The sequence below is a fragment of the Brassica rapa genome, chromosome A03 (assembly GCF_000309985.2).
Source record: "Brassica rapa cultivar Chiifu-401-42 chromosome A03, CAAS_Brap_v3.01, whole genome shotgun sequence".
NCBI classification, from domain to species: domain Eukaryota; kingdom Viridiplantae; phylum Streptophyta; class Magnoliopsida; order Brassicales; family Brassicaceae; genus Brassica; species Brassica rapa.
Genome location: NC_024797.2, coordinates 27871933 through 27883938, shown reverse-complemented (window position 1 = coordinate 27883938; position 12006 = coordinate 27871933). Strand labels below are relative to the sequence as shown.

The window sequence follows — 12006 nt, the reverse complement described above, 5'->3', positions numbered from 1 at the left end:
AGTAATACTTAAGCTTGGCACAAGTAAGAAAACAAAGCTGATTCCACTGAAGATGATGTGCATGTTTTACCCATCCTAAGAAGAAACAAAGCTTTGGACTAAGGGTTTTCGGATTTTTGGAGTTAAATATTTCAGTCCCATTTGGATATTTTTAAATTTCGATTCGGATTCTGTTCAGATCTTTACGGATTCAGAACCCATTTAAATTATTTTAGGTTTTAAATTTTTTATTATATATTTTAAAATTTTCAAAATCTATAAACAAAATAATATATTATATATGAATTTAAAATTTTGAATAACATATGTCAAAATACCTAAACTTAACATATAAATTGGTTTGGTTTGAATATTTGGATAGAAAACCAACAAATATTTAAAAGTAGTTTTGGTGTTTTTAGTATATTTTAGTTATTTTAGACATTTACTTTTGACTATTTGTATATATTTTCAAGTATTTTGGACGCCTTGAAAGTATCATATATATTTTGGATGTTTTTAATATACATTAAATTTAAAAATAGTTAATATGTTTATTTATATAAATCTATTTCGAATATGCCAAAATTTTGAACCCATTCAAATATTTAATCAATTTTGGGTTCGGGTTAGTACTACTTTCGGTTCTTTGGATTTTGATTTTTTGCGCTGGCTTACTTTAAACTATATTTTTGTTTCACATTATTTTGGGATAAATGATACTATATTATTTTTTTCAATCTATATAGTAGTCTGGTATAGGCACAAATAAACAAACTTTGTATCCATTTACACATCTTATATATATTTTGAAAATACATAAGAAATACATTTTCCAACAACATCAAAAACAACTTAAACAACGAGGATAGTGGCTTTACAAGACAGAGAGACAAGATATATGCAGAAGAAGATAATGTTGTAGAACAATACATGGAAGTAAAACAAACGAGAAGGATAAAATATTCCATGGATAGATGTAGTTTTGTACAAATCGGGTTTATATCTTCTTGAGGAACTCCATGATGTGAGTGCCATAGGCTCTGCAGACAACTTGGAAGCCCTGGAAGCCGGAACCTTTGGCCAAAGCCTCAAACTCCTTCTCGGTCCGTTCTTTGCCTCCGGGATTGTGAGCCAACATGAGGCAGTCCATGTGTACAACTTCTTTTGTCATGAGGCTCGAGTCTGGCAGCACAGGAAGAATAGATTCCGCCACTATCACTTTCCCGTTGTCAGGGAGTGCATCATAGCAGTTCTTAAGAAATTTCAAACAGTGTTGGTCGCTCCAATCATGACATATCCACTGTCACATGTTAGAAATGTTTTAAAAAAAAATGCTTCAGAACTAGAAACATAATAGGTACATAATCATGTTACATTCTTATGCACCTTGTTGCCAAGAAACATAATAGGACTAGTTTAGTACTAACCTTCATGAAGATGGCATCTGCTTTAGGGACATTCACAAACATATCACCCCCAATATGTTCAATACCTGAATCATTAAACAAAACTCAAACTTAGACACCTAAACATCCACCATGAAAACCTATATACCAGGATTCAGTGCTTTAGTATATACCGGGATAAGAAACAGCTTCCTCAATGACGTGAGGGAGATCATATAAGATGCCATTGATGTGTGGGTGCTTGGAAACAATCATACGGAGAGTGACTCCAATGCCACCACCAACATCCACCAGCGAAGACAATCCCTCAAAGCCTTTGTAAGTCTCCAGAATCTTGGTCATGACGATGGTGGTGTGGTTGGACATTCCATTGTTGAACACCTTGTTGAATCTTGGGTCGGCCCCTTGGTACTCGAAAGCGTTCATACCAAATGCCTTATTGAATGGAATCCCACCTTCAAGAACTGCATCTTTCAAATGGTACCTACACTCATATGATATCATTATAAACCTTGTTTTTTGATAATATTATTTATCAAATATATAAATTGGTTGGAATATTTTATATACCAGCTCTCCATGAAAACCTTGTCTCTGTTCAAATGACAGAGTGCAGCAAGTGAGACCCCATCTTCGTTCTTAATAAGGTATTTGCATACCGGTCCAAGTCCGTACATACGCTCCACAACCCCATCATGAAGTTTACGGACAGAGCATGTCAAGATGGAGTAAGCCGCAAGCAACCTGAGGATCCGGTCGACCATGACTGGAGCATCAGGGTTCTCGGTCGGAAGATGGGAAGATATTTCTGTCGGGGACAGTTGACCGCCAGGGAGAGCGACATTATTGGATATGATCTCGAGCAGGTCTAGCTCCAAAGCCGATGTCAGAACCATCGGAAGCACGGTGGCGCCAGCTAGCTGCATGGCAAAGAGGTTGGCCTCTTCGTCGGAGACTTTAGCAGGAGTGATCTGTGTTTCAGCCAAAGATCCCATTGTGACTTTTTTTTTGGAGTGGGATTTTTATTCTATTTTGTAACGAGTTTGGTCTCTGACTTGAGAATGATGTGATGACTGATGAGTGAGAATTTGGTCTCTATTTATACTAAAAAAAGGTAGCCGCCATCTATGACAACATGGACAATGAAAATTGTATTTACGGGATTCACTATTTGTACTTGGTAGTTGTTATTTTCTTTAATCAACAATTGATGTTTTAAATTAAACACAGTTATAGGTTAAATACTAGTATTACATAAAACTAATCCAAAGATGCATGGGAAAAATCAATAAAGATAGAAGGAGAGGGAAACGCATGGCTCATGCAACATTAGTTGGTCATAAGTCATAACCATGCCTACTAAAACTTGTTTTCCGTCCCGTGGTACGTCTCCATCAGCAGAGCCGGCCCTGGGCCCAAGCGAAAGAAGCCCATGCTTCCGGCCGCTATTTTATTAAGTAATTAACCGGCCACATTTTTGTCAAAACTGTCTATAGTCTAGTGGTCATCATGTACCAGAGTTTTTGAGGGAGACCTGGGTTCGAATACTGTTGTGTGCAAAGTCTTTTTTTCCAGCCATTTTTCTGTTTGGGCTTGTGGCCTTGAAAAGCCTAGGCCCGGCTCTGTCCATCAGGCTGGTCTCCATCACAAAAAAAAAATTAACATTTATTACAATTTGATTTCCCTACTCGTTTATTGGATGTAACAGATTAGAGTTAGAAGTTAAAACAAATACGAGTTGTATCCTGTTGTTGCTGGGTTCGTCTACATCTCAGCGACACCATTTATTAGAGCATGAGCAGATTCGAACTTGCAATTCCCGATTTCCAATGTTTTTTTTTATTATTTTAATTTTAATTTTTTTCGTTAGACTTTAAAAAAATAAAAAATAAAAAAATAAACGAATCTATCGCGGGCCGCCACGTGTCGTGGGACCTGCGGAACAGTAACGAGACGGTATCACTCCAGCGAACCTGCAGGAACCGAGTTCATTAAAATTTGATTATTTTAATATTTTTTGTTTCGAAAATCGTGTAAACTTGACTCCTGATTCTTCAATGTGGATGGTCTTAAGAGCATGAGCATTGGTGAACCCCTCTTTGGGGTTCACCAACATTTTTTATTATTTTTTCGTGGGCCCATGAACAGTTATGAACTCGGATATGCTGTTTTCTGCATTAGTGAACCCGATGAAGGAGTTCATAAGAATAAAATAATAATATTAATTTTTTTAAAAAAAATTTAAAATATTCAGAAAAGATGAATAAAATATTAAAACATATTATTAAAATTATGAAAACATTTTATTCAATACATTAAAAGTACATTACATAAATGAGAAATTTTTCTAACATACATAACTTATTTATTCATCTTCATCACCGAACTTTTGCCATATATTTTCCATCAAATCAGCTTTCAAACGAGCATGCTTCTCTGGATCTCGAACTTCTCTGCGCATGCCTAACATATCACCGACATGAATGCTTTCTCTCCTTGTCACCCTCGAAGTTCTGCTTGATTCTCCGGACTCAAACTCAGAAGTATCAATTTGAGCGTATCCGTGTCGTTCGTTCTCTACTATCATATTGTGCAATATGACACAAGTTCTCATGATCTTTCCTATCTTCTCCTTGTCCCATTGGAGAGCTGGGTTTTTAACAATTGCAAACCTCGATTGCAATACTCCAAAAGCCCGTTCGACATCTTTTCTGGCGGATTCTTGCTTTTCTGCAAATTTCTCGGCTTTAGGACCTTGAGGAAGTGGGATGGATTGGATAAATGTTGACCAGTTTGGATAAATTCCGTCAGTAAGATAGTAGGCCATACGATAAGTGTGGTTGTTGACCTTGAACTTAACTTTTGGTGCTCGACCATGTAAGATGTCATCAAAAACAGGGGACCGATCAAGAACATTGATATCGTTGAGGGTACCTGGTAAGCCGAAAAATGCGTGCCATATCCAAAGATCTTGTGATGCCACGGCTTCTAAGACAATTGTCGGCTTTCCTGAACCACGTGTGAACTGACCTTTCCAAGCCGTTGGGCAGTTTTTCCACTCCCAATGCATGCAGTCGATGCTGCCTATCATCCCCGGAAACCCCCGTACCTCTCCAACATCGAGTAAGCGTTGAAGATCCTCGGCTGTAGGTTTTCGTAGATACTCATTTCCAAACAATTCTATTATTGCATCCGTGAAATTTGCCAAACACAAACGTGATGTACTGTCACCGAGTCGGAGATATTCGTCATATGTATCTCCCGATTGACCATATGCCAGCATACGTATAGCTGCCGTACACTTTTGAAGTGCAGATAGCCCGTTCCTCCCGTGAGCATTTCGTCTTTGCTGAAAGTATGGAACTTCATTACTTATACGTTCGACAATGCGAAGGAACAATGGCTTGTTCATTCGAAAACGCCTCCTAAACATTTCCGGTGGGTATGTAGGATTTTCTTTGAAATAATCGTTCCATAGTTGATTGTGTCCTTGTTCCCGATCTCTGTCGATATAAGCACGTCTTTTTGGCTTGTTACCTTGGACCTCAACTATTGAGTCGATGTAATTATCAACTACTTCGTCGACCATTTCTTCTATAGCTTCATCAACTTCATCACTTGATGAGGATGACATTGTTGATGTTTTCTTCCTAACATGACAAAAGGGGATTTGTAATTTAATATTTTATTTTAAGAATCCTATTTTATTTTAACTAAAAATCTTTCTAATTTTCATAAACCATATTTTTTTAAGAATCCAATTTTTAACTTCAATCCTATTTTATTTTAACTAAAATTCTTTCTAATTTTCATAAACCATTTTTTTTTTAAGAATCCTATTTTTTTACTTCAATCATATTATATTTTAACTAAAAATCTTTCTAATTTTCTACAACCATATTTTTTTAAGCATCCAATTTTTAAATTCAATCCTATTTTATTTTAACTAAAATTCTTTCTAATTTTCATAAACCATTTTTTTTTTAAGAATCCTATTTTTTTACTTCAATCATATTATATTTTAACTAAAAATCTTTCTAATTTTCTACAACCATATTTTTTTAAGCATCCAATTTTTAACTTCAATCATATTATATTTTAACTAAAATTCTTTCTAATTTTCATAAACCATTTTTTTTAAAGAATCCTATTTTTTTACTTCATCCATATTTTATTTTAACTTAAATTCTTTCTAATTTTCTACAACCATATTTTCTTACCAATCTTGAAGGTAGTTGCTCTTGTTTGTTGTTGAAGGTAGTTGCTCTTGTATGTGTGTTTGTTGGTCACGGACTTCACTCCTTGGTTAGCCATGCGAACTGGTGATTGCTTCCATTGCCACAAGCCAGGTCATTGGCCTTTACGTTGTAGTTTGTTGTAGGTTTTTGTTGTTTGAATTTAGTTGTTGTAGTTTGTTGTATGTTGTACATCCGTGAGCAAGAGAAGAAATAGAAGATCACTTTGAAATAAACAAGACAAACAAGAGCAACACACAGAAGAGAAACAATAGCAAGAGAAGAAATAGAAGATCACTTTGATTAAAAAGCAGAGAGTAGAGACATCATTTAAATAGAGAGACATAGAGTTACAACATAGTACATCCGTGAATCAAGTTCAGTACATCCGTGAATCAAGTTCAGAGTTACAACAATAGCAAAATACATAGACATAGTACATGATTGACCTGCAGTGTAGAAAGAAACATAACCCGTGACCTGCAACAACCTAAACTTCCAACCCGTGACCTGCAACACTGTCACCTCCAACCCGTGACCTGCAGAAGAAAAGCTAACATAATCAGTAAAGCAAAGCAAGGAAATACACATCAACTACTCAAGCAAAGCAAGAAAATACACACAATAGACATCAAAGCATTTCAGAGATGAGTTTATTCTTGAGAGCCACTTCATTATCAGAAAGTGTGTCTATGTTTTTGGCTAGCAAACGATCAAGGATCTTTTGTCTGGAAATGGTATTTTTCTCAGCTAGGATGGTATGTATATGATCATAAGCTGCTTCATTTGGCTTCTTGCGTTTAGCAGCTTTGCTAGCCTTAACACCAGGAGGCCTAACCTCTTCCTCCTCACGCACCGCCTCCGCACCACCTTCCTTCCTTTTCTCCTTCGGCTGAGAGTGTGACCTCCACTTCTGATCAAACCGAAGTTCCCTCCAGCAATGTTCAAGCGCAAACTTGAGATGGTAGTCATTGAAATAGATGTCATGCGCAGTCTTCATGACATCATTTTCACTTTGCCCACTCGCTTGCTCCTTCAGAGCCGTTTCATGGGAACCCACAAACCTGCAGACCTCTGCATTCACCCTTCCCCACCTCTGCTTACATTGACCCCACTCTCGAGGAAGGGAGCCAATGAGCTGAGGACTAGAATTGAAATACGCCTCAATTCTCTTCCAAAAAGTCCCTAACTTCTGTTCATTACTAACTATCGGATCTTTGCTGGTGTTTAACCAAGCACTGATCAGTACAAGGTCTTCTTTGGTTGTCCACTTTCTCCTTTCCGGTGGTTTAACTAACCCGGGTGAGTTAACTGCAGCCTCAGCAGAGTCAACGTCTATTGGACTACTGCTCTGCGAAGCTAATAGGTTAACAAACCCGGGACCGTGAAGGGAAAAAGGTTCCATGTTTGAGGGTTTTGTGTTCTGGTTTTGGTTTGAGGGTTACCGGTTTTTGTTTTGGTTTTGTGTTAAGATGTTTCTGTAAATTTTTAGGGTGGAGTTACTATGTTTTTAAACAAGTTTTTACGTGTGGAAAGAGATAAAATTTAACTAACAATACCAACCAAAATTCATTACAGAACTACTACATAGTAATGAGCAGTCAATAGACATCAAATCAGGCGAAAATACAGGGTATTTTCCGTTTCAAAAGAGAGAAAATTAAACTATCTCTACCAACCTAAGTACAATTCAACATTAATCACAGCAACCAACCAACCAACAATTAATATCTACTTGTACTTCTAGTTCTCGTACTAGTTTAGTTTATGTCTACTTCTAGTTCTACAAATAGTTATACTTTTGTTCTACTTCTACTCCTACGTCTACTTCAATCCACAGATAACAATTACCCTAGATATAGTTTAGCTGACTCTAACCTTTCATTGTCAATCGAAGCAGACCTTCTCGAGGGAATGGACCTGCACAGTGAGGTCATAGACAGCCTCATTGAGTGAATTAACCTGTTCCTGGACATGGCAAAAGTGTAGGAGATTTGTGTTAGTAACTGTAATACAAATACAAGGAAAAAAATTAAAAGCGATGAAAGAGCTCAAAATGTTTTACTAACCTCAAGTCTCTCAAACCGTTTACTAAGATTGGACACCCCCAGCATCACCTCCTCAGCCTCTTCCACCCGTTTAGTTAGCCTCTCGAGCTCCTCCTGCACACCTATCACCCAAGGCTGACGATAATGGAGCCCATCAGCCTTGGTTTTAACATCAAGAATCATCAGATATACAACTTACAATATAGAACATAAAGATTGATGAGATTATGATAAACAGAGGAGACTTTACCTCGTAGTTTCTGCAGGTGAAGAACCGCTTCCCAGGAAGAGTGTCGTAGTCCTCCTCCCCGCGCACCTCGTTTATGAGTCTCCCACCACACGGACACCTTTTAGGAATACCGTACTCAGAATCCGCCACGAAACTTAACATGTTGATGTGTTCATGTTGCTTCTTTGAATGTCTTCTATCTTCTTCCGGATCCATCTGTCAAATAAATCAAGATTTTGTTAAATAATTACTCGTAAACCACTATCATGATCTGCAACCATAAACCTATCACTCCATTTAACCCATAAAACGAAACCAATCACTCAATTTATAAACCCATCACTCACCCATAAAACGAAACCGTAATTGGATTTCAAATCTCTGCAAAAATAACCCTAAAACAAAAAACAATCACGATCTACAACCCTTGATCGAAACCCATATGACGATTTAGATCCCTAACTCGAAAACCCCAAAAAATTTACAAAATCGAATAATTGCTTCCCACCCCAAAATCGACCCAATAAAGCTATAAACCTACAAGGTACTCACCTACGCTGGTGGAGAGAAGAGGACGTCGTCGATTACGTCGAGAAAAACGCCGGGAATCGTCGTCGCACGATAAGTCGCCTCTCACGGTGAAACCCTAGTTTTTCAGAGAAAGGGGAAAATGAGAAGAAACAAGACGTGGCCCGACTTTCCTCCTCGTCAACGCGGAACGCTTGACCAACCAGCGTACGCCGCGTGGCAACATCCGCCCCTTACGGGTTCATGCGCAAGGCCCGTTTCATCAAACTTATCGAATTTTTCTTTTTTTTTAAAACCAACGGACCTAAGATTTCGAGCCCACGAACCTCTCTTAAACCGCTAATGCGGATGGTCTAACATCTAAATCGAACCTACTGTGAAGACTGGATTTGTCTTTTAGAGGCCATTAATTGGGCTTTAATTGAGGCCCATATTCAATTAAACGTACCAAACGCCTAACCAAACTGCAATTTGGTTGATTCATTCAAGATAATTAAATATTTCGAAATGAAACCGAATCGTCGTCCCTGCTTCTTTAAATCTCAGTGCGGTGTAGAGGCGCAACGGTCACTTTGCATTTTCTGAAAAAGCTCTCTCAAGAAAGAACCAAGAAAAGATCGATACTTTACAGTCTGAAAAATGGAAATTGTGGAGATAGCTCCAGATCTGTGGGAGGCGATGAAGGAGATGAAGACCAAGAGAAGAAAGAAACTCAGCAACGAGGAGATAGCAGAAGTAGAAGAAGGGACACCTCTCAGAGGCATGTTCTGTCTCAAGACAAGACAGGAGGATATGAAACCTTTCGAGGAGAAAGAGGATTGCTTTATCCTCGATTTCGACCCCAGCGATTCATTCGACTCGTCCTTCTCCGATAACCCAGAAGGAGGTGATGACGACGATGTGGCGATTATACACGAGAAAGGACAGGTTTTGGTTCTTACTGACTCTTGGGTGCTTTTGATTTTCATGTAAAGTTTGGGTCTTTAGGCATAATCTTGACGCGATTACTGCTTTCAGGTGGCTTGTAGGGACTTCCCACATCCAAGGCATCTCTGCTTGAAATACCCATTTGGATCGACTCAGCACTCACTGCATTGTAATCAGGTAAGATAGATCTGTGTTGTCTTCTATAGTTCTATATGTCATCTGACACAGAGCTTCAAGGGTTTAATGTAACACAAGTTTATGTTTTGTTTATGTGTGTGTGTAGTGTTACTGTTATGTCTGTGATTTGGCTGCACCTTGCCCACATTGGACTCTGAGTTATGAACCGCATTGTGAAGCATTAGAAAATTCTAGGTGGAGGAGTTTACGGGAGCTGCACCGCGGCCGTAGAGGACATTAGGTGTAAGAAGCGTTTATGAGAGTTGTGTCAGAATCTTGCTGCTCTCTGCACCAAACAAGTGAAGGATGTGTGGTGGAATTTGTTTTTTTTTTTGGATTGCTAAATCTTGAGAGTGATGAATGTTATGAGTCTGTAATAACAGTGCCATCTTTAGATGAATATTTTGCTTAGTGAATAACTCAAAGCGCTTAACATCATTTTCAATATTTAGCAAGAGCAGCCGTGTGTAGTCTCCAAGTAACTCAGCAAATATCACTACTGAAAGCATTGTGTAGTAGATAACTAAATTTCTCCCAGGAATAGTCTGGTAGAATCAAGTTTCAATGGATGTCTGAATATTCAAAAGGAATGTTTAAATGGGAGAATGAAGCAATGTAGTTTTATAGAAGATGTGTTGGTGTTGTTGACTAGATTCTTCTCTTATTCCAACTTGGCATCCTTCGTGGACCGTACGGATTTTACTGATTTTGTGCTTTTAAAAAGAAGTATAAAAATTTGATTTTGTGCGATACCAATGGTTATATTCTTGGTTCTAGAATCTCTAACAAGTCAATAATGAACCAATTGAAAATGACGTTGTTCTTTTAGGACACCAACAATTGGATATTGTCAGTTACAAAAAAAAAAAAAAAAAAAAAAACAATTGGATATTGTTTTAAAACCGTGCATGTTCACACACAGCGTCCATATAGTCTTGTGATTCTAGAAATAAAAGAGTCAAAATAATTGATGACATGTCAATGACATGAAACTAATTGAAAGTGATATAATCACATAGGAAAATTTAGAATTTTAAAATTTTCATGTGAGAATTTTGTCTGTCAACGTTTTGGGTTTCACAAAAATAAAATTAAAATAAGTTTCACAAAAATAAAATTAAAATAAGTTAGATCAAAATTTTATGAAACTAATTATTTATATATGATTATCTTTGTTTATTTTTCATTTTTACAAAAAAAAATATCTAAATTAAAATGATACTTTGTTCCCTTTTGCTACGATGATAGTTACTTTTATCTTGAGTCCTTAACCCTTATCGAATCTGAAGTGGAGATAAGTTGTAAATTTGAAACCAACTGTCAATCAACACTTAGTATCAAAATCAAATGATACAACCAGGTCCACACAAGAACGGCTAACACCATGACGCGTCCTAGCTAATATCATTAAAGCCGCCAAATACCAAATACCGTGTGGACGGTCCCTTTCTCATACTGTTCATACTTTGGCAGTTTGCCTCTTTGTTATGCAATAATGCATAAATATTGTTTATGGTCTATATTTTAACTTTGTAAAATTAGTAATTATTGGAAAATTAAATCTAAACTATAGCTTCAAATTATACGCCTTGTAGAAAGTAAACTTGCAATTTAATATGAAATTTCAGGGTATAAGAAGAAGGGAAATGACATTTTGTTTTTGATTGAGTGATCTAGTTAGTCTTCAGGGAAGTGACAAATTTCTACCCAAATATTTTGTATCTTCCACCGGCCATTGTTTTTTTCTCTCTAGTGGATGTATTGTCATGTGGTCCTGTGGGGTTTGTGACTGAAATCATTTTAATGAGTTAAAGCAAGGTGTTGATTAATCTAGTAGATGTTTATATTTATTTATAGTTCTTATAATTTATTAAAAGAAATTATAATTCATGTAATATGATGGTTTGTGCTAGATAATAGTTATTGTGTCATTTTCACATTAATATTTGCTTATAGGTGCACATAGCTGCACATTTTTTCTAGGGGACATCACTAATACAAAATATTGGACACTCATTCATCTAACCTTCATTTTTCCCTTTTTTCTCTTATATCTCTTTCCTTTTCTATGTGTATGCATCAATGTAACTACAAACGTTGACACATTTTATCAATCAAATAAATAAGTGAACGAAATTAAGTTCCTCCCAATAGTAGTTGATTATTTTCAATAATTTGAGAAAAAAAAACACATGCATTGACTTGTCATACTCATACACATATCAACTGTCTAATTACCATAAATGTCAATTTTAAGATACTGCTTACTAAGTCGAATTAAATGTTAATAAAAATGGTCCATAGGGCGATAGACATTGGAGTAAGACGACAAGCATGGCTTTTATACCACACGAGCTTTATTATTTTTCTTTCCCAACTCTTCTGTGTGGATATTAGATGACCACCGAGGTCCATTCGTTGTCGTTTTCAACTTTTCGGGTATGATATTCAGCTCAGTGTCACTGGGTTGATCC

The 12006-nt window shown here is 36.9% G+C and overlaps 4 protein-coding genes across 5 annotated transcripts; 1 reads left to right on the top strand and 3 right to left on the bottom strand.

Annotated features, from left to right (window-relative positions):
• Positions 1-753: 753 nt before the first annotated feature.
• LOC103861716 (flavone 3'-O-methyltransferase 1) lies at positions 754-2768 on the bottom strand. The gene is made up of 4 exons (XM_009139437.3): positions 1959-2768; positions 1562-1872; positions 1410-1474; positions 754-1282 (listed from the first exon to the last, which is right to left on the bottom strand). Exons 1-4 carry the CDS (start codon positions 2381-2383, stop codon positions 980-982), a joined length of 1104 nt encoding a protein of 367 aa, XP_009137685.1. The 5' UTR covers positions 2384-2768; the 3' UTR covers positions 754-979.
• Positions 2769-3753: 985 nt separating this feature from the next.
• Positions 3754-5022, bottom strand: LOC103833225. The gene is made up of 2 exons (XM_033287427.1): positions 4419-5022; positions 3754-4142 (listed from the first exon to the last, which is right to left on the bottom strand). Exons 1-2 carry the CDS (start codon positions 5020-5022, stop codon positions 3754-3756), a joined length of 993 nt encoding a protein of 330 aa, XP_033143318.1.
• An 884-nt stretch (positions 5023-5906) lies between these two features.
• Positions 5907-8735, bottom strand: LOC117132866 (glutathione S-transferase T3-like). 2 transcript variants are annotated; one of them, XM_033288249.1, is made up of 5 exons: positions 8453-8731; positions 7922-8116; positions 7693-7830; positions 7502-7591; positions 5907-6162 (listed from the first exon to the last, which is right to left on the bottom strand). In XM_033288249.1, exons 2-4 carry the CDS (start codon positions 8114-8116, stop codon positions 7511-7513), a joined length of 414 nt encoding a protein of 137 aa, XP_033144140.1. In that variant the 5' UTR covers positions 8453-8731; the 3' UTR covers positions 5907-6162; positions 7502-7510. The 2 variants fall into 2 exon arrangements, with proteins under 2 accessions (XP_033144140.1, XP_033144139.1); XM_033288248.1 differs by having other exon boundaries at positions 5907-7591; positions 8453-8735.
• Positions 8736-8845: 110 nt separating this feature from the next.
• LOC103861713 lies at positions 8846-11174 on the top strand. The gene is made up of 3 exons (XM_009139436.2): positions 8846-9355; positions 9446-9532; positions 9639-11174. The coding sequence occupies exons 1-3, from the start codon at positions 9068-9070 to the stop codon at positions 9771-9773; spliced, it is 510 nt and encodes a 169-aa protein (XP_009137684.1). The 5' UTR covers positions 8846-9067; the 3' UTR covers positions 9774-11174.
• The last annotated feature ends 832 nt before the right edge of the window (positions 11175-12006 follow it).